Consider the following 21941-nt stretch of genomic DNA (forward strand, 5'->3'; position numbering starts at 1 on the left):
GGAAAGAAAGCCATGGGTAGAATTACTAACCAGGATAAACTGGATGGTCTCAAGATAACTAAAATCATCCAGCATATAGATTTAAACTTTATTCATTCATTCATTCATTCATCCATCCATCCATTCATTCACATACTTTGGGAGAGAAGCACATGGCTAGTTCCTGGGACATCATACATCCGCAGTTCTATAAATGCTGCCTGGGTATTTGGGAGGTACTGCATGCCCTTTAGGAGACACAGTGAGAGGTCTCTGGCTCATCCAGCAAAAGTGTCAGCCAACTGCTCTGGGTCAGGGCAACATACTTGACCTGAGGCATTTGGAAATGGAAAATGCTCACACATTTCCTGCCCATTCTAGAAAAGCCCATTTCCTAGTCCTTGCCCTTCAGGTCCTGCTTCTGGAGCGACAAGGAGTGTGACACCTGGCTGTTCTAAGCACGCTGATTTGGTGTTTTACTCCAGCTGCATATCCCAAGCCCCACAAGACTGTATGCCATCTGTCTGCCCTTTTGTGTAGAAAGGGGAAAATAAAAGAAAGAGGGGGAAGAATAGGAGAGAAAAAGAAATGAGAAAAGGAAAAACAGATTTTTTTGCAAGTAGGCACCATGAAACTACATCCCCCCGCCCCCACTCTCTGAGGAGGGCAGATGACTCCAGAGAAGACACAGAATGCAGAACCATCCTGAATATAGTCAACAACCATCAAGACTTAGACATGAAATCAAAGCTGAGCGTCTCTCTGTGAATCCTAATAAAGCTAAGTTTATTATGATGATGATAGAAAAGCAAGATATTTCCAAGTTCGTCCAACACATGAAAGCAAAGTGGTACCCTGGCAGGAGGGATTTTATTTTCCATATACAGGACCCTGTCTCCAGGGCTGCCTTGTTGGGTTGACTTCATGTCTGGCAGAGAGACTCATGTCTGCTGTGAGGGGGCAGTCACAGAGACAGTGCAGATGGCGGGCACAGATGAAGCAGACATGGCTGCCGTTCCCTTTAGGCATACCAATGGGCTCCTTGCCTGGCCTATCTTCGTCCCTTGTGAGCTAACCTCTTAACTGCCTTCAGAGTACCTCGTCCCAAAACCCCAGTTTAATGCTATCAAGATTCCCTCATGACCCGAGCTAGAAGCCCAGTGCCAGGGCCTTGGGCATCTTCACTTAGGGTCTTTCTGCTTCCTCTCCCCCATGGCCAAGCATCCTGGTACCCACTGGTTTGGTGAAGCAGAAGGAAGTATCTTCTTCCTCATTTGACTATCGGCCCACTCTATAGACAGAGGGCCTGGGCTCTGCAACCATATAACTAAGCGCTTTAAGATATATCCCTCCTGCCTGGTGAACGAGCCTGGAAATAATCTCTCATGCTTGACTTTGACCTAGAATCTCTGGTCTGCATACATGAAGTAGGAAGAGATGACCTGACCCTCTTTTTTCTACTCTTACCTTGTTCCACCTGGCTATGCCAGGCTAATTTAAGCAACCTCTCAGGAAATATGAGGTCACTTAACAGTGTCACTTAGATCCTAAAAAAATAAAATAAAATAAAATTTCTCCATAAAATATGTGAAGAATGAGAATAGCTTGAAGCCCGGTTTCAGGGATCCCCTCAGGGAAGTTTCTCACTGTCTGACAGGCTCCTCTCACAGCTAAATCTACTTGCAAGCACTTTCTGGCCTTTGTTCTACATTCCCTACTATAAGCTTTACCATTGCAATAGGAAAGGTGGAGAAAATGAAGAATGTTTGCTCTTCTGACCTAAACTGCAAGTAAACCCATTTCTTCTTATCAGTTCCTGAATCTTGATTTTTATTAAATATAAAATAAGCAAGCAAAAGACTCAGAAGGGCCCTAGTCAGTCACACTCTTATAGTACCTTGTGCTGGCGTGAACAGAACAGACTCAGAGTCAGCTGTGCACAAACACTCAAGACAGGCTCAAGGTGTCTGGGAAAATTCCTAGGCTCTACTGTCCTGGGCCAGTGAGGGGTAGGGTTAAGATGGGGAACAAGAAAAGGTAGCCTGAACAGAACTGTCCAAAGCAAGCAGCTGGAGTGAAACCTACAGCCTTGAGCTCTCTGGTTCTTCCGGGACACTTGCTCTCTTCTCTTTCCACCCCTCGTAGCAGTGTATACTGTGGCCTCACCACAGAGTTGAAATTCTGTGGATACCTTGCCACAGAGCCAAGGGACCTTAAGAAAAGAGTCATCTGAAAATTACTGACATTTCAAGGCTTGTGTAATAAAATAGAAAGCAAAGCGTGTGTGTGTGTGTGTGTGTGTGTGTGTGTGTATACTACCACTTAAATTAGTCCTCTGGCAAAATTTTCACGACTTCATTAATTTCTAGAAATCTACGAAAATGACTACCATTCCTTTTCCTAATGGCTTGCTTTTGCCACACCCATGTTCCGGAAAAGACGTTCTGTTGTGCAGATGGTTTCTGAAGAGTCTCTACGTCCCTTTGCTCCATCTTCTTAATGTTTTGTAAATGACTTCACATGATTATGCAAAATGACCCCCGAGTATTGAGGATGGCGACTGGTCTGGCAGGTGATGTGTGAGGTGTTCAAGATTTGGCAGGAGAGTAAGAATCTTCTACTCTGTCGTGTGAAACCCAGGAAATGACCAGTTCCTCTGGGTCTGAATCCTGAGGAGGGAGAGTTTCACTTGCTTCTCTCTGTCACTCATCTTTACATGCCTGGGGCCAGAGGCCCATGCCTGGGGCTAAGAACATGTATGCACACACATTAATAAATTCAGTTCTGTTTGCTAGCTAGACCCAGGATGTCCCATGGCAGCCAAGAAAACACTGACTTTATTCTTATAAAGGTAACTTAGAAAACTGACCACATAGACTTTTCCTATACAGTGGATCCTGAGGTTCCCCTGGGGATGCTGACGTTGAGTCACTAGCCAGGAACTGCCTCTCTATCTGGGAAGAATAGTGTCCTATAAAGAATGACACCCAGAATTATTAATGAAAGTTAAGGACTTGCCTGGCCATCAATGTACACCTTAGAGCTTGCAGGCATGTGGATGCTAAGACTTCATGAACCATAAGCCTTGTGTAGAGAAATTGTCTCTCCTGTGGGCCTACTTCTATGGGGAAGAAAGAGCTAACAAGAGACATACTTTTCCTCTGAGCTATGTCATGGTCCAACAACATTTTTTAAGGCCCACTACTGACCAGTCATGAGACTCATGTTCTCTCACTGGTCTTAGAGGGTAGGTGGTGAAAACCACATTCAACAAATAAAACAAACCCAACCAACCAGTCAGTCAGCCAGCCAACCAACTAACCAGCCAACCAACCCACCCACCCACCCATCCACCCACCCACCCACCCACACACCCACCCACCAACCCACCAACCAACCAACCAACCAACCATCTAACCAGCCAACCAACCAACCCACCCACCCATCCACCCACCCCACCCACCCACCAACCCACCAACCAACCAACCAACCAACCATCTAACCAGCCAACCAACCAACCCACCCACCCACCCACCCACCTACCCACCCACACACCCACCCACCAACCCACCAACCAACCAACCATCTAACCAGCCAACCAACCAATCCACCCACCCACCCACCCACCTACCCACCCACACACCCACCCACCAACCCACCAACCAACCAACCCACCAACCAACCCACCAACCAACCCACCCACCCACCCACCCACCAACCAACCAACCAACCAACCCACCAACCAACCATCCCAGGGTAATTCACTCATCAGAGATGTCACTAATGACCTCGGATTTAGTTACATTTTTCAACAAGAAAACCAACAGAAACAACTTGAGGGAGGAGGGGTTTATTTTAACTTATGCTTTCAAGGATTTCAGACCATCATGGTGTGGGAAGTAGGGTTTGGGAGGCTCAGTCCCTGGGGTTTCTCACATCATGGAATACCATGAAGCAGATGTAACCCCCAGAGGACTGTCCTTAGTAGTCTCTGTCTGCAAAATTCTGAAGCAGCACCCCAGCGAGAACCTACTATTCCAGTGTGTGAGCATGAGGAGGACATTTCAGACCCAAACCATCACATCCACCAGGTGACACAGGCAAGCCTTTATCCTGACATGCAGAACCACACCCCTCTAGGTCCTCCTGCTTGTTTTATCTGGAAGGGAATAGATTGGAGCTAAGTTAAAATGCAGTCTGCACTTTTGGCACCTTTCTTACTTTCTGGGCACCTCTGTAAACCCTCTCTCTGTGATCATGCCTCTGACCACTGACGAAGCAGGTATTGTGTTCATCACCGCCTATGGCTGGGTAGGTTCTAAGGGAACCATAGAACTGAAGGGGCAAGTGGAAAGCCTAACTTTCACATGAAGAGAAGAGATAGGCGCTGCTGACTGGGCAGATCCCTTTTATGACTTCTTTTTTTTTTTTTTTTTTTTTTAATGTATTTAATGTATGTGAATACACTGTTGCTTTCCTTAGACAACCAGAAGAGGGCATCGAATCCCATTACAGATGGTTGTGGGCCACCGTGTGGTTTTTGGGAATTGAATTTAGGACCTCTGGATCTAGAACAGTCAGTGCTCTTAACCACCAAGGCTATGACCTCTTTTGAAGGTTGAAATCTGGGTACAGTGAAGTCTACTCAGTCTCTCTAAGTGCCCTCAGGCCTGGTCTCTTTATTCTGGAGTCTGTCCTCCAGACATGCCCCCTCATCCAGAGCCTGTTCCTCCCCCATCCCACTTCTGTCTCTTGCCATCATCTGTCTCACACAGATGCTAAATCCCCTGGGAATCCATCTGCCTTAGAAGTTACAACTGTGCTCTCTGTGTCTGTGTGTCTGTCTCTGTCTGTTTCTGTCTCTCTGTCTCTCTCTCTGTCTCTGTCTCTCTTTCTCTCTGTGTGTGTGAGTGTGTGTATGTGCATGTGTGAGTGTGTATGTATGTGTGTGTGAGTATGTGTATGTGTGTGTGTGAGTGAGTGTGTGTGAGTGAGAATAGATTTCTTGGATATAATCCTATCAGATTTTAGTTACAGCTTGGCCTTCTCTATGAAGCTTTGGAGTTGTGACAAGTGTCCATTCGAATTTTCTGTATGTGGTGACTTTAGGGAGGGCAGTTAGTCTGTGATTGATACGGGAGACAGGACCTTCAGCAGATGAATGCCTGAGGGCTGATCAGCGTTAGGCCAGTGAGAAAAGTCACCTCACCAAGTCACTCCTCATTACTGTGAGTGATCCAAATTTTGGGTTTTCCTTCTAATAACTATAAAAAGCTCGCTGGGTGGGATGGAACGAGGGGATGACCGAAAGCCACCCGCTCAGTGGCCGCTACCTATGTAAATGAGAAGCTACTCAGGCTGAGGGAGGAAAAAGGAATAAGTCAGCCTTGCTTCAGAATCTTTCTTATTCTTCACAAGGGTGTGAAATCAAGCCAGCTAACTCCTTGGAGCATCCATTTTGATTAAAGTAAACTAGAGGAAGATTCACACTATGGAGTAATTTGTAAGATTAAGTGAGCTACTATATGTAGAAAAGAATCCATTGCAAATGGTCAAGCTGTCTACAAATTGAGGCACAAATTTTAACTTCTCTGTGTGAGAAATACCCACAAAAGAAATATTATATAGCAGGTGCTAAGCCAGCGTCCTTTGTTCTACCAGAGCACACTAGCTTTCAAATCTCAGGATGCTTCAGAAGAGAGAGGGGCCAAGAACTGGGGAGAAAGAAATTCTGAGAGACCTTCTGGCATTTTTAGCTACTTTCTGAAGGACAGAGATAGTTAGCCTAGAGGAGTAGGAGCCATAAGGTAAGAACCTTCCAGGAGGAAAACACAGCATGTGTGTGAACGTCCACTGCTCATAAGATAATACCCACCAGCGGGCCCCACAGTCTAGTCCTTGAGGCCAATAAATGATGAGAAAGAACTGCTCTCACTTCCCTCTCCTGACTGACAGAAGCTCTGTGACCTCAGGGGGAGTCACCCTCCCTCTTGGACCTCATTGGGTGGATGACCTCAGGGCATTTTCTCCTCCCCTTTCTGTAGCAAGCCTGCTACACACTTTATTTTCCTCCACACTCCATCCCCACCCACTGGGAGTTGAGCTAATGTAGACCACAGTAGTCTCTACAGAACCACCTTCTAACAACCACCTTTGTTTTGCTTTAGTCCCTGTCTTCCCAGTCAGCCCCAGCTCCATCAGTGGTTGTCCTAACAACCGTTTCCATAGAGAGCACACCGGCTCTTTCTTCTGTGGGTCTGCGGGAATGCTACCTTATGTGGTGCAAAACAACAAACAACGACAACACCCCAAGCCTGGTTGTGCTCGCCTGTGCAGAAGTGATCTTGAGATGAGGCTATTCCCTTGCAGTGCATGGGTGGTCTCCATGAAGGATAGGGGTGGAGGAGACTGGCGGCAGGTCAGATGAGAAGAGATGGAGAGAAAAGCAGAGGCAAGCGTGATGGTCATGAGCCTGCAAAGCTAATAATAGCCTCTGGAAGTCAGGAAAGAGACAGACTCACCACTGAGCCTATAGAGAGAATCAGCCCTGCTGACCCATTTTGGATTTTGGCCTGAGAAACCCCAAGTCCAACTGTGTGGTTCTAAGGCGCCGAATTTGTGCGATTTTTCTGAAGTAGTAGCAGTAATGAACGAAGCACAGCGCTGCGCTGCTCAGCGGACCTGCTACCCCTTAAGGATCCCCCAGCCGTGCTCGCCCCGGCCCTACTGGGTGCTCCCCAGCCTTTCAGCCTTTCTGAAACTGATTCCTGCACTGCTGATCTGGACTCCATCGCCCACGGTCCTCCGGCATCTTGCTCTGTGTTGTAGTAATTCCTCTCACACCTTCCGCCTCCTCACACTTACTCTGCTTCAGAGTTGGCCGTCCATACTTCACGGTCATACTGACCCTTCCTTCCCTGTGCAGCCCACGGTCAGTGGCTCCTCACTGCGGCTCCACAACACTGATGGGGTCACTGCTGACGCCCAACGGCTGAACCCGCGGCCATCTCCCATCTCGTCTCCTTTACTCCTCTAGGTCATAATTTCCTTGACATTGTTTCCCCTTTAGAGATCAGACCATAACTCTTCCTGGCTCATTAAGGCTTCTACTTCCTTTGGTTTCTCATTCATTCATTCATTCATTCATTCATTCATTCATTCACTCACTCACTCATTCATTCATTCACTCACTCATTCACTCACTCATTCATTCACTCATTCATTCACTCACTCATTCACTCACTCACTCATTCACTCACTCACTCATTCACTCACTCACTCATTCACTCACTTATTCATTCATTCACTCATTCACTCACTCACTCATTCCCTCACTCACTTGTTCATTCATTCACTCATTCACTCGTTTAGTAATCTCTTAACACAACCACTTTGGTGTGTGTATATCTGCATGAGTGTTTGTGTCCATGTATGTGACCATGCATGTGTGTGTTTGTGTAAAGACCAGAGGCCACCTATAGGTGTTGTGCTCACCCTCTTTGTTGGGACAGCGTCTCCCACAGGGATCTGGAACTTGGCTGATTAGTGAGCTGTGGGGCTTTTTGGTGTCTGCCTCCTCAGTGTTGAAGCATCCAAAGCTTATACTACCGTCCTTGGGTTTTTATGTGGGTGCTGGGAATTGAACTCAGGTCCTTATGCTTACTCAAGCAGCACTATTCCTTGCTGAGCTATTGAACTTTTACTATCAGTTCAGTATGAAGTTAGGGACTAGTTGTGAATATGTAGACATAAGTCCTTAGGGAGTTTATGGTAAACCGGAAGAGCCAGATACCCCATAACAAGGACAGCAATAGTTCTAACAATAAAGTCTTGGAATAACATTGTCATCACCACTATCATCCTAGGGACAAACGTGAAGGCGCACACAGGCCGCAGACAGCGCCCAGGCCCCTGCTGATCTTGTTCTTTAACTTATAATCCCTGACGTGGGAACAGCCTGTGGAAGCCTGACCTATGCTCTCTGGGGTACACTGAGGAACGGCTCGGCTTCCTGGTGTTCCGTCCTGGGGAATCAGGCATTACTTAGAGTCCAGGACTCCTAACCCTGCTCCTCTTCCTGGAAGCTCTTTGCGCCTCCACTCCCCCAGCAGACGGTGCAAACTTAAGGGTCTAGCCTGGGCACTCTTCCGTTAGAGAGTCCGTAGCCCTGAGATACCCACATCTACGACCTCCTCTCAGCATCCAGTCTCTCTGTCTGAGGGATGAACAGGGGGAGCAAGACAGAGATTTTATTTTCAGTATTTTATGCCTTGGACCAAGCCTCATATAAGTTCTATTTGTTTATTTACCATCACACACCCTCATATATACACACACACATCCTCATGTACACACACACAAACACACTCATGTCCACATACACACCCCTTATGTACACACACACCCTCATATATACACACACACATCCTCATGTACACACACACAAACACACTCATGTCCACATACATACCCCTTATGTACACACACACCCTCATATACACACACACACATCCTCATGTACACACACACAAACACACTCATGTCCACATACACACCCCTTATGTACACACACACCCTCATATACACACACACACATCCTCATGTACACACACACAAACACACTCATGTCCACATACACACCCCTTATGTACATACACACCCTCATATATACACACACACATTTTCATGTACACACACACAAACACACTCATGTCCACATACACACCCCTTATGTACACACACACCCTCATATATACACACACACATCCTCATGTACACACACACAAACACACTCATGTTCACATACACACCCCTTATGTACATACACACCCTCATATATGCACACATACATTTTCATGTACACATACCCTTCCTGTACACACACTCACACACACACACACACTCTCATGTACACACACACACACACTCATGTACACACACACACTCTCATGTACACACACACACACACACATCCGTTATGTATATATCCATAAATGCACATGTGCACGTATACACACACACTTCATACTAATACATTGTAAATAGATAGAACTTTTACTTGCAAGGAAACCCTAAGCACATAATCTTACTCAGATTATCAGAAGCCTATCTAGCTGTGTGGGCTGTCTACCACAGTGAGTGTGTTTGGTGAACTGCACTTTTACCTCCACATCTTTTCTCTTGGCTGCTACATGCAGAAGCCGTAGTAGATGGTACTGTTCTGTCTGCTCCAAATGAGACATCAAGGCCAGGAGTTCTGCCAGGTGTCTGTTGATTGGTTGGGGCTTCTTTTCATACACAGCAGGTAACACCCTTAACAGCATTGCATTTCCTGTTGGGGGAACAGTAAAGGCAACAGCAGCCACTTGATCAACCTCGAAGCAATAGGAATAACATTATTGTCAATGTAATAATCTTTGCACTGGAGCAGCACAGCCAACAGCCAAAAGTTCCGTTAAAAGTAACAGAGTATCTCATTCTGAAGAAATTAGTCACCAGCACAATCCCAACTGATTTAAGAGGGGGAGTGTTTAACGAGACAATCATTACTATTTCAGTGAAATTTTTTTCCCTGAGTAATGCTCCACAGGGGTTAGAGGCGTACTTGACAGTAACCAGACCACACCCCCCGAGGAGACAGTTCCGATAAAGGGTTCCTGGTGAGAAGAGACATTTGGTTGATGTTGAAATGAAAAGTGAGCAGTGTTATAAGCATAAACCTAAATGAAACTGTGCCAGAAGTATGCTCTGAGGAATGCGCTCACATTCCTGAGGGGCGGGCGGCGAGCTTAGACAATGGACGTATGGGGCCCGTGCCTTCTTCTCTTGGATGGTTTAAAGGGTACTGACAGTCCTCAGTTTCTACACTGAATTTGCACTCAGCTTGTTTGTCACATGTGATTTGCTCAAAGTCACGTGTGACAACTGGATTTAAATTGCCAAAACCTGAAGGAAAAATAAATTGCATAAGCTGCAGGGACAGACGCCTCTGCAACACGTGGGGAGCAGCTGCTGTGGCTTTACTGTATGGGTGTTTCCCCGCAGAGTCCGGTCAGGCACCTAAGTGTCCCAGAGAATTCGGTTTCTAGAGGTTTCTCGAGGAAAACTGTCTTGGTTCTATTTCCAGTGTTCGATGCGGCAGTGGTGCTGGGGTTGAACGAAGGGCCCCACACGTGCCAGCAAATGCTCCTCAAATGGCTATGTTCACCCCAACAAAGTGTGTGGGGTAGCTTTTCTTTAAAGTTGGCTTTATTACAGAAAGTATACACAGGAAGAATCAACAGAAACTATACATGTGTAAACCCTTATAAAGTGGAGAGAACACGTGAGTTAACAAAAGACAATTATGATCATTAAGGAAAGAAAGCTTGGACTTGTAGAATATCAGTATTCTGTTAAAGTAGAAAAATTCAATGTATTTGGGTCAAAACGGTTGACACTTGCATTTCATAGAATAGTTTCAACCATGTCTTAGCAATACATCCACAGAATAAAAAATTCTGGAAACACATTGAAAAAACAAAAGAGGCAGGTGTGGTGTGGTCCATGTTTACCACCTCAGTACTCAGGATGAGACAGGAGGATGACCACAAGTTTACTGGCCAACGTAGTGAGTTCAAGACAAGCTTGGGCAACACAGAAGGACCTTGTCTCGAAGTGGGAGTAACAACTAAACCATAAAGAAGTCTGTCCTGGGAAAAGAGATGGTTCAGTATTTAATAGCACTGGCTGTTCTTCGAAGGACTGAGGAGCGAATCTCAGCACCCACTGGTGGCTCACAACCATCCAGTGACAGGGGATCCAGCGCCCTCTTTTGGCCTCCACAGGTATTGTCTATGCACGTGCACACAAAACGCTAAAATAATAAAGTGAACATTTAAAACAACACTCCTCCCATCACTATTTTTAAGAATTTAAGAATTTAATACCAGACAATTTATTTTGTTTGGTTTCTGCCTGTTTTTGTCTAGAGCTTCTCCTTAAATCCAGGGAATTTTGGCTCAGTACTTAACTGAGGCAGAACATATTAGGTCAAAGGACTTAGCTGTGTGTGCACGCAGGTCAGCGATGGGAAGGGCCGCATTGAATGGGACGGTAGCTAGAATCTGGGACAGGAATCTGCTGCGTAACTTTTTACTGCCGTCTCTAACAAAGGCCCTTGGGGGGCGTTTTGAATGTGGAAATTCCTAGCTTAGTCATTGTCAGCTGACTTCAATCTTAATGAAGTAAACCCGGAAAACAAAAGAACTTACTTTATTTAGTTAGGAACTGATGAAAAACCTGGATGTAGAAATTCTGTAAAAATACTGCATTCATAACTCACACTGTTTAAAAGACTGGATGTTCCAAGCCCACAGACAAGCACACAGATGAGGGTGAGGATGATGTGCTGGTCATCCCATTTCACCAAAGCCGTGCCTTGAACCATTGGTGTTTCCTGACCTTCCCCCCAGGACATCCTGAAGTTAGTATTTCTCATCGCTGTGAATGGTTTTATACCTTAACTGCACCTGTACATCAGTAACCATCTTATAGCTGTTGGCCGCTTTACAGTTTTACACGAATGGATTCATTACGTACAGAACTCTTTTCGAACGATTTCATTCCACCCACTATGATGCTGGTTTTCATTCAAATTGGCCCCTTATCTTTACTCTTCCTGTTTGCTCTTCTGCCCAGGGGCATTGTTTTGTTAATGTCCTCTATGGCTGAAAGACATCATTTTCTATAGCTTCCAGAAGAAACCACCAGAAAAGGGTCTGAAATCATTCAGATTTTTCATCTCCTGTCTTCTGAAGCCCAATAGAATGCCACTTGGCTAAGACCAAGGTATAGGGAAGACTGCAAGCGTCCTGGCAGAGACCCCGGGCACCGCTCTTCCGGCTGGACCAGCCTCTAGAGTCTGTGCACTTGCTGGTGTGTGCATTCCTCCTCCCTTCCAAAGCTAGAAACATGGTGACGCTGCTATTTTACCTCATCTGACTGCCTTCGGCCTCCTTCTTTCATTTTTCTCTTAAAACATTCTACTTATTACATGTGAGTGTGCACGTATGTGATGTGAATGTGTGTGCCATGATGAATGTAGACGTCAGTTGGTTCTGTTTCTAGAGTTGGTTCTCTTCTGCCACTGTGCACTCCGTATGGTGAGCCATGTCCCTTGTGTATCCTCTTTGACTTTTAGGAACCCCGTGATCGCCCAGTCGGCCTGAAGGGTCTAGGGTTGTTTGCTTACTTTGTGTAGTAACATCAATAGGACAAAATAGCAGCCTACAGAGTGGGAAAAGATCTTTACCGGCCTACGCCTGACAGAGGTCTAATATAAAATATGTACAAAGAACTCAAGAAATTAGACACCAACAACCAAATAACCTAACTAAAAATAACAGGATACAGAGGTAAACAGTTCACAACAGAGGGATCTTGAATGGCTGAGAAGCACTTAAAGAAATGTTTAGAGTTCTTAGTCATCGGGGAAATGCAAACCAAAAACAACCCTGAGATTCCACCTCACACCTGTCACAATGGCTAAGATCAAAAACTCAAGTGACAGTACATGCTGCCGAGGATGTGGAGAAAGAGGAACACTCCTCCATTGCTGGTGGGATGTCCAACTGGTGGAACCTATTTGGAAATCAATTTGGCAGTTTCTCAGAAAACTGGAAATAATTCTACGCTAAGACCCAGCTATACCACTCTTGGGCATATACTCAAAAGATGTCCCGCTAAAACATAGGGACACTTGTTCAACTGTGTTCATAGCAGCTTTATTCATAATAGCCATAAACTAGAAACAACTCAGATGTCCATCATCTGAAGAATGGATGAGTGTGGTATACTCGCACAATGGAATGTTACTCAGCTATTAAAAACAAAGACATCATGACATTTGTAGGCAAATGGATGGAACTAGAAAATACCATCCTGAGTGAGAAAACCTAGACCTAGAAAGACACACATGGTACGTGCTCACTTGAAATTGGACATTAGCTATAAAGTACAGGTAACCGTGCTAAAATCCACAGACCCATTAAAAGAGCAGTGAGTGTTTTTATCCAGTTCTTCCTCGTTTGCTTTTTCAGACAGGATCTCTCATTGGTCTTAACTTGCCCAGTAGGCTTAGCGGTTGGGACAGGGATTTTAGGGGCCCTCTCCCCAGTACTGGCATTAGGACCCTACATCACTACATCAAGGTTTTTAATGTGGTCTCTAGAAATTGAACCTGAGCCCACAGCATTAAGAGAGAAGCGCTTTACGAAGCTGTGGCTCCATACTGCCCTGTAAACATCGACCTTTTGTCTCACAGAACCATTTCCCCCTGGGCAGCCATAATGGTTTCAAGCACTCATTTTTAGCTGCTACTTCAAAGCAGTGAAGCTCTTGAGCAGGGGCCTAATGCTTTCTGACTTCCTGTTGATTCTTATTTATGATGCCCTGTTCCAAGGTTGATGTCTAGCTCTGTTTAATTGTGGATTCATTTTTACTGTGATGAAAGCTACGCGCATGTGCAATCCAGATGCTTGAGGGCACTCGGTCAAGGAGAACCACCGGTGATTCTCTGTGCAGGGGCAGAGAGAGGACTTCACCCAGAAAAATCCAAAGGGCAGCCTTCTGAGAGGCCTGACATGAGGCAGTCTCGCCCTCAGGATCAGGCTTGACTGACAACCTTTTCCCTCCATCTCCACAGTGTATTGGGGATTTGTATCAGCTCAGGAGCTGACCCTCTGGAAGTGGGTCTCTCTAGATCCTTGGCCACTGTGTAGCTTTCTTGCTTTATTTGGAGTTCATTTGAAGGTCTTGCTTTCTTATCACTATTGTTATGACCTAGAACACCTATCCATCTAAGTACTTTGCATAGGGCTGAGGCAGATTTTCAACACACACACACACACACACACACGTACACACACATACACATACACACACATATACACATACACAGAGACACACACACAGACACTCACACACACACACACACCACGAGTCACTAATTTAAATTTACAACAGGAACTTGATAGGATGTGTTGAGAATACTCAAGCATCTAAGGCCGACATATTCCCGCCCCCACTTTCCTGTTTCATTGTACAGTGTTTGTTAGTTGCCACTCCAGAGGAGTGAAGATAAGTTAGTCAGGATAGATTTGACTTCTGGAGTCATAGACGTTTATAGGCTGGAGTATTTTGGAGTCACAGAATCGTTTTCTATAGCTTGGACTTGAGAAAGTATCCAAGAGAAAAGTGAAAAAAAGTTTTCCTTAACTTCAGGGGTTGTGGAATAATGAAAACTCACACCAAGTGCCAAAATGATAATTTGTCCCACACCTCTCTGTTCCCCACCCACAAAAAGCACTTCAGGTTACAGCAACTAGTCCTCAGGGGCACCAGAAAAGTCCAGCTCCCCCCCCCCTCCCGACCTGCCTCTAATTAATCTGACTGCAGTGTGGACCTTGGTGGTTTAACATTGTGCAACCTCTCCAGCTCCCTCGCCCTCCCACCCAACCCCCTCCCCCAAATCCAGGGGAACTCTCTCGCGCTGTGCCACCGACATTACTCATTCATCCCGTTCAGGCTTTGGAGCGTTTATTAAGGGCTTCGCTCCTGCCTCTTTGCTCAGTCTCTCGCTGGCTCAAACTCACTTGGACAGCCTCACTTCTCCTGGCGGCTGCGGAGCAAACTTCTCTCCAGCAATGCATCTCCTGGCGATTCTGCTTTGTGCTCTCTGGTCTGCAGTGCTGGCTGAGACCTCGGATGACTACGAGCTCATGTATGTGAATTTGGACAACGAAATAGACAATGGACTTCATCCCACCGAGGACCGTAAGTTCATTTTAACTTTCTCAGTTTACCAACTCACTGGGGCGGGGGTGGGGGGACGCAATTAACATAATTAACATAAGTAGCCAATGAAGCAAGCTAACATTGTACAAGTAAGGCCTGCCTAAGAAAAGCCAGTTTTAAATTATTTTTGTAGCATTTATGATGAGTTAAGCCAGACGAAAACCACGGCTCTTTAACTGTTTTTAGCTATATAAATGGCATTTCCCCGGTTAGCTCAACATGTCCTAGAAAGAATGGTCCTATTCATCTTTGAGAAGTTTACACGGACGCTGTTTTCAGAGCCATCCTTTGAAGGAGAGGGGTTGCTGGGGACAGGCTGAAACTTGGGGTCACCAAGAGTGCAGCTCACACCAGCCAGGACCAGCTAGCTAGCTGGTAACGTGTGTCTTGCCATCTAGCCACGCCGTGCGACTGCCGCCGGGAACACTCGGAGTGGGACAAGCTGTTCATCATGCTGGAGAACTCGCAGATGCGGGAGGGCATGCTGTTACAGGCCACCGACGACGTCCTCCGCGGGGAGCTGCAGCGGCTGCGGGCCGAGCTGGGGCGCCTGGCGGGCGACGTGGCCAGACCGTGCGCGGCCGGTGGCCCCGCAGACGCCCGGCTGGCCCGGCTGCTGGAGCCGCTGCTGCAGGAGAGCCGCGACGCGAGCCGCAGGCTGGCGCGCCTGGAGGACGCGGAGGCTCGGCGACCCGAGGCGACGGTGCCAGGCCTGGGCGCGGTGTTGGAGGAACTGCGGCGGACGCGCGCGGACCTGAGCGCCGTGCTGAGCTTGGCCGCTCGTCACTGGCTGCCCGCAGGTAAGCACACAGTTCAGAGCCCACGGTCGGCTCCGTCCCTAGAGGCAAGCTTTTAGTGAGGACCTTCACATTCAGAGCCCCGGTACTTTTCATAAGCGCATTCACAGAGTTCAGGCACATCGCGCCAGACAGGCGCACCGCCTTTTAAAAGTGTTGCCAAGACTGAGGCACCCAAAAGAAAAGGGGGATTTAACTCTCAGTCTGGAAGTTGACATCAGAGTCCCTGACACAGGATCAGACCCGGTATCACAGGAGTCGGTTGGCTGGTGTTTGACCATGACCCTCCTCGCTGCCCCGAGTCCCTCCGTTAGGGATTTCCACGTCTTCTAATTTTATTCCGTCACTCTCTTTAGGCCAGCTCCGGTTCCCCACCCCCACCCCCGCCCCGCACTATTTCAGGGCCCTGAGCAACTTCCGAGACTTTCCCAGCCCCTCGCCTCCCCTCGACTCCTCCGACTCCTCCCCCTCTGCCTTCGAGCTGACTGGAGCCTAATTGGATCTCCTGCAGACTCAGCAGAGTTCCTCCAGGGCTCCCTCATTCCAGTTTAGTAGTGAAGGTCAAGGGGTGAAGGCTCTGAGGCATGTCCTATAAAGTCAGGCGCAGGAGTCAGAGGGAGTAGACGCTTTATCTAGCGACACCCCCGCCTCCCCCGCGCCACAAAAAAGGGACTATTCAGGCTGTGCAACTTGTCAAAACCACACAAAGCCCATGAAACTCCCAACTGATGAGGACCCTTTTCGTACAGTTTTAAAAGTTAACGAAACAGGAAGAACACCGGAGCCTAATAATGTGGTTCTTAAGTCAAATTTCTGACGGGGCTGTGATGTTTTGTTGTAGATTATTCTAGAGAATTAGTGTCCTATGTAGACGAATATCCCTGGTACTTCTCATGAGACTCAGAAACAATGACAAACGACACCACCGTATCCCGTATTTCCAATGAAACGAAGCTTATTGGATGGGGCAGGAGGTAGGACACTCCAGAGCATGGTCCATTCCTTCACGGAAACTATGCTACAGTCAGTCCTTCCTAAGTATTTAGCGTATGGAGGTCATGCCCTCAGATCCTCAGAGAAAAAGCAGAAAGTCAAAACTAAAGCAAACCATCAATGTGATAATTCTGTGACAATTTTAAACACAAGAATTTCTTTCTTTTTTTTTTTTGGAAACTTAGTAGAGCTGTGGACATATAATATGCTCCGCAACGAATTACTTAGTATTCTCATCTGTTGGTTAGAAAATGTATACGTTTCCGAATTCTAAGTCGCTGGTGCTTATTTCCCAATAATACATTCACCTAGAGGCTTCTGGATTGGTCCTCTCTTTCTCTCCTGCCAACTCGGACCCCAGGGGATTCCTAATCATGTTGTGGTCTGCCTCCTAAGAACCTGGCTTACATTTTCCTTGGTCTTTGACAATATAATTACAAAAGACTTATTAGTTAAAAACCATTTCCTGAGAGAGTTTCTGACATTTCAAAGAGATCGCAAGGGCCTCAGCCACTGCTCTGCAAAAGAATCCCACTATATCTGCCAACATACTACTCTATGGCATGAACTCATTCCCGCCATAGTCTACAGGGATGCTGGGTCTCCCAGACAGAGTCATGGGAGCCCTGGAATGCACTCTGCCCTGCCTGGCCTTACTTAAACAAGAAGGCAGCTAATTAGGTTGTAGTTGATGCCCCCTTGAACAGTACTTTAAACTTATAGAGGCCAGGAGATTCCAAGTGAACAAAAATAGTAGCCTTCGGTTTCCATAATTATGATTTGATTTAATTGTTGTAGCTGGAGAAAGAATCTTACCTTGAAAAATGCCTTATTTAATTTTTTCATGAATGATTAAAAGTTTTTAGAGTTCTGCTATTATTTGGGGACATTGCTGTCTCGGCTGTTCTTATGGTGTTTTCCTATATTTCAATGTTTCCTTGACTAATATTGAAAGATATAGTCTATGTTTGTTTGACATTTTTTTTGAACTGAGCCTAGCTCAGAGATACTTGTGGAAATTTACTACACTTTATAGGACATTTATGTCCTCCACATTCTACTGAGTCAACAATTAGTCTTTAAATGCTCTGGAAGTGACTTTTCAAAGTCATCTTACAGAGTCCCCATTGGGTTATTATAAAAAGGACATCTAGCCCACCTTAGGGTTTTTCAGATACAGCAAGAAGCAGAGCCCATATGTTCAAGGCCTTAGCACTTCCCAAGTCTTCAGCTTGGCATCTCAGAGGCAGATGTAGCCTTGAGATCAGCAGAGGTGGAGTCTCATGTCCACGGTCAAAGCCCATGTCTTCTGAATGTTCTCAGCAGAAACGCAATCTCTAACAAAATCCTTGAGAAATATCCCCCCCCCCTTTAAAGAGTTTTCTATAGTGGTTTGACCATAAAATTTATAAGTTTTAAAGTATATTCTTGGCCTGCTCAGATTTGAGTGCAACATACTTGTAACTTACAGACTTGCAGGAGAGAGCCACCCCCCCCCAATATAGACAACACTAAAGGTTGGTGAGATTATAAACTTCGTCAAAAACTTTATACTCACTTCAGGAAATTATTCAGAATTCAGGTCTTCTAGTAAGAGGCAATATAATGTGTTGGTCTCTGCGAACAGACCAAGCGACCTAAGACCTGAGCTGTGAAATTTAGTTGTTATTGAAGCATAGATCTCGGTGACTAAGAAGACTTTAAAAGCAAGTGTGAGTATATATTAAGGTGATGAACAGATTGGTTAGAACTCTGGGGCACAGTTAGTACCTGATGGATATTAGTCACTGCATTATACTTCCTGTCAAAGCTCGGTTTGCAAGCTGGTGCTGGTTGTGCATTTTCGTCCCTTGAAGGTAGAGACAGAAGCTAGAAGTTATTCTTAGCTATATGTCCAATCCGAGGCCAGCCCAGGTTACATGAGGACTTATTTCTAACCGCCAACAATAATAATAAGATAAGACCAGTAGTTTCCTATTAGTGCCTCAAAATTACCAACACCCAAGATCATGTGGCACAGGAAACCATATTCCCTAGTGACATGGCTGTTCTGAAACATTGTTTTAAATCATGCTGATCATGGCTACCTAGAATAAGGTAGAGCCATTGGACTTTATAGATTTATTGTTTTAAGATCATGGCAAAGGTAAGAAGGAAATAGGATAGATTATTAAAAAATTCTTAGAAACAATAGAATCACCTGAAGTTAACTCATTGTGATCCGACAGTTTAATACAAAACACAAGTAAGAATGCAGATTGAAAGGGAGTTGGGCATTCATGGGTTTTATTATTTGTGGGTTGAGTTGGCACTTTCCTTCTGTTTGCAAGCGTCTTTATTCAGTACTTTTTATTTTTATTCTCTTTGCACTACAGAGCTCAGACTGGAGGCCCCATAAGTCACAGCACACCGCTGTATATAGTTATCAATCACAGTTAATATAACTGCATATCAAAATAATTCTGGAACTGATCCCCCCCGCCCCTTGTATTCTCTTTTGCTACTCCAGGTTGTGAAACAGCGATTTTCTTCCCAATGCGTTCTAAGAAGATTTTTGGAAGCGTGCATCCTGTGAGACCAATGAAGCTTGAATCTTTTAGTGCTTGTCTTTGGGTCAAAGCCACAGATGTATTAAACAAAACCATCCTGTTTTCCTACGGCACAAAGTGGAACCCCTATGAAATCCAGCTGTACCTCAGTTCCCAGTCCCTAGTACTTGTGGTGGGTGGCAAGGAGAACAAGCTAGTTGCAGACACTGCGGTTTCCCTGGGGAGGTGGTCCCACCTCTGTGGCACCTGGAGTTCAGAGCAGGGCAGCATGTCCTTGTGGGCAAACGGGGAGCTGCTGGCTACCACTGCGGAGGTGGCCAAAAGTCACTCTGTTCCTGACGGTGGACTCCTGCAGATTGGCCAAGAAAAGAATGGTTGTTGTGTAGGTGGGGGCTTTGACGAAACGTTAGCATTTTCTGGAAGAATCACAGGCTTCAATATCTGGGACCGAGTTCTCGCCGAGGAGGAGATAAGGGCGAGCGGAGGAGCCGATTCGTGTCACATCCGGGGAAACATCATCGGGTGGGGAGTCACAGAGATTCAGGCGCACGGAGGCGCTCAGTATGTTTCTTAAGTGTTGGGAAACTGCCTGAAGCCAAAGGAGACTCACACTTTAAATGTATGCCAGTTGGAAAAGTCTGGAAAACATCGGTGCCTAATAACACTTGAGACGAATGAAGGAGAGACTTGAGATCGTCTCTATTTATCTTGGCAAAATACTGAATAAACAGTTGATGGAAAGGCTTTGAGAGAAGGCTCGGGGATGTTGTTACTAAGCCTTACACTGTGGTGCTTTCAGATTAATGTCTGCCTCTGTCAGATAAACCCTCAGATAACTAAACAGGACTGGACTCTGAACAGAGGGGCGATTGTTTTAGTTTTTCCTTTTTGGTTAATTTTATTTTGGCCAGAGACATTCTTTTATATTGGGAGAATAACAAAACAAGCTCTGTTGTCCATTGTTCACTCTTCCTGGTGTATATTTTGTGACAAAAGAGATGATGAGAAAACCATATTTATACTACAGAGTGACTTATTAACAATCGTAAATGTAGCTTACATGTTACAGCCCAGTGTTCCGTTTGGGAGAAGGGAGTTGTATAATTTATATTGTGAAATGGGTTTGTATTAATTTTATTTTTGTAAAAGTCTACTGTAAATAAAATGTTTTATAAAGCTAGCTTGTGTCCTCACAACTTAAATTTAAGAGCTGTTTTGAAGGAAATGAACACTTTCCCCTTTTTCATTTAGAGTATACAAGTTGTTTTCAGAGCGTCATATGGAAACAGCAATAGTTTACACTGTTAGAAGCAAACTCTATGAATGCCATAAGCTTTGGTGTCTTACAGGTTGTAAGAACCAGGGTCTTGGCCAAGTGCATTCATCTCTCTGGGCTTTAGTGTCTTCAGCTAAGGAACGTGGGAAAAAAGGATTTGGTGAGTCTATGAGTTTGTACCGTTTCCTGCCCTGTTTAACACAAGCAAGCATGTACTATCTGAGTTCTCCAGGTAGACATGACGCATGTGAGCAATGACTTGATGTATGTTCTAGCTTGTGACATTGCTACATTAAGTTTTCATCTATAAAATTCGTATTTAAGAATTTACCAATCAAGTTATCAGAAAAAATGTGAAATGAAAGAGCTCAGATTGTTTTCTGTAAGCTAGGATTTTCTGCATCTGTAGATCTTTCAGGGCATGTGTGGCCTAGAAGCCACCAGTTGGACATGCAGGTAGGACTCTCAGGGGAGAGAACCAAGAATCTGGACTAAAAGCAAGGCTTATCCATTTTCTTCCTGGTAATGGAGAGGCCAGAGAATACTGTGCATTCAGGAGTTTGGGTAACATCCCCACCAATCTGGAGGATTTGAGCATGCATCCTGCTAAATAGATGGCTGAAGAAACATGAGACCTTCTTGCTCACAAGGTAGGGCCATGGGTAAATCTGTAACTGTCTAGCTGAAACAAAGTATCCCCTTGGTTTAGCACCATGGCAGGTAGTTTCAATCTCCATGATGCTCTCCAGAACACTATCGGTGATGGCATAGAAGAATTGTACAAGACCCATCTGGTCATTAGGATGGAAATGTCTGTGTCACTAATATATAATCCTGTCATATGGTTAACATCAGTACTGGTATAATGAAGGGTGACTAAATTTTCTGTTTCTTCTGGGCCTGTTCTGGATTTATCAAAGTTACCACATCTCTGGACCAACTGGGACAGCTGGTCACTCTAGTGTGCATTTCAACATGATCAGCGGGACGACATTTGTGTACATGACATTTGTGTACATGACCGAAGCACAGTCGATGTTTTCCTTGCCTATTGCAGCAGCGATTGGCCTTGAAGCATTAACCACTCCATATTTAGAGCATTTCGTTACGAAGTATCTATCATGGGGTGTCAGAGCTTGGTTTTAGAGGTTGGTGCTGGATTGACATCACAGCAGTGGAAACCAGATTGACAAATAATGGGATCCTATGCTTGATCATTAGGTAATTTATTCTCTAATCACTTACTAGGATCTTTCTGAAAAATATGCCAAACCCAAATACTTCTAAAATGTCTTTTAGCCAGTTAGGAAGCAGCATGTCTAAGTGCCAAAGCCTTGACTAAAGCGGTAGTGTGTTTGATTATAGTACTTTTGGCTTCTACGACATTGAAGGTCGCTGATCAGTGCGGCTCCCTCATTCTGAAGAGGACAAGAAAGTTGCAGACCCTCAGGTCAGGAATCCAGTGCTTAAATCTTGGCACCACCAAGTACTGGCCTACCTATGAGCAGACAC

At 45.4% G+C, this 21941-nt stretch overlaps 2 protein-coding genes across 4 annotated transcripts in view; one reads left to right on the forward strand and one right to left on the reverse strand.

Annotated features, from left to right (window-relative positions):
• The window catches only part of VEPH1 (ventricular zone expressed PH domain containing 1), a gene marked incomplete at both ends in the record, with an annotated part of 209794 nt that overhangs the window by 162913 nt on the left and 24940 nt on the right, over positions 1-21941 (reverse strand). For all 3 annotated transcript variants that reach the window (XM_080916322.1, XM_080916321.1, XM_080916320.1), the window contains one exon: positions 9144-9310. In XM_080916322.1, the coding sequence (XP_080772448.1) occupies positions 9144-9310 (167 nt within the window). The remainder of the gene's footprint in view (positions 1-9143; positions 9311-21941) is intronic.
• On the forward strand, positions 14614-20333 carry PTX3 (pentraxin 3). The gene is made up of 3 exons (XM_080916337.1): positions 14614-14793; positions 15213-15614; positions 19114-20333. The coding sequence occupies exons 1-3, from the start codon at positions 14664-14666 to the stop codon at positions 19725-19727; spliced, it is 1146 nt and encodes a 381-aa protein (XP_080772463.1). The 5' UTR covers positions 14614-14663; the 3' UTR covers positions 19728-20333.

Source organism: Micromys minutus (assembly GCF_963924665.1).
Source record: "Micromys minutus genome assembly, chromosome: 4".
NCBI classification, from domain to species: Eukaryota; Metazoa; Chordata; class Mammalia; order Rodentia; family Muridae; genus Micromys; species Micromys minutus.

Bases quoted from the DNA above. Each gene is read 5' to 3' on its own strand.
- PTX3 (XM_080916337.1), top strand. From the start codon at position 14,664: ATGCATCTCCTGGCGATTCTGCTTTGTGCTCTCTGGTCTGCAGTGCTG. The intron at 14,794-15,212 runs GTAAGTTCATTT...CTTGCCATCTAG, and splicing joins ACTTCATCCCACCGAGGACC to CCACGCCGTGCGACTGCCGC. The intron at 15,615-19,113 runs GTAAGCACACAG...TTGCTACTCCAG, and splicing joins TCGTCACTGGCTGCCCGCAG to GTTGTGAAACAGCGATTTTC.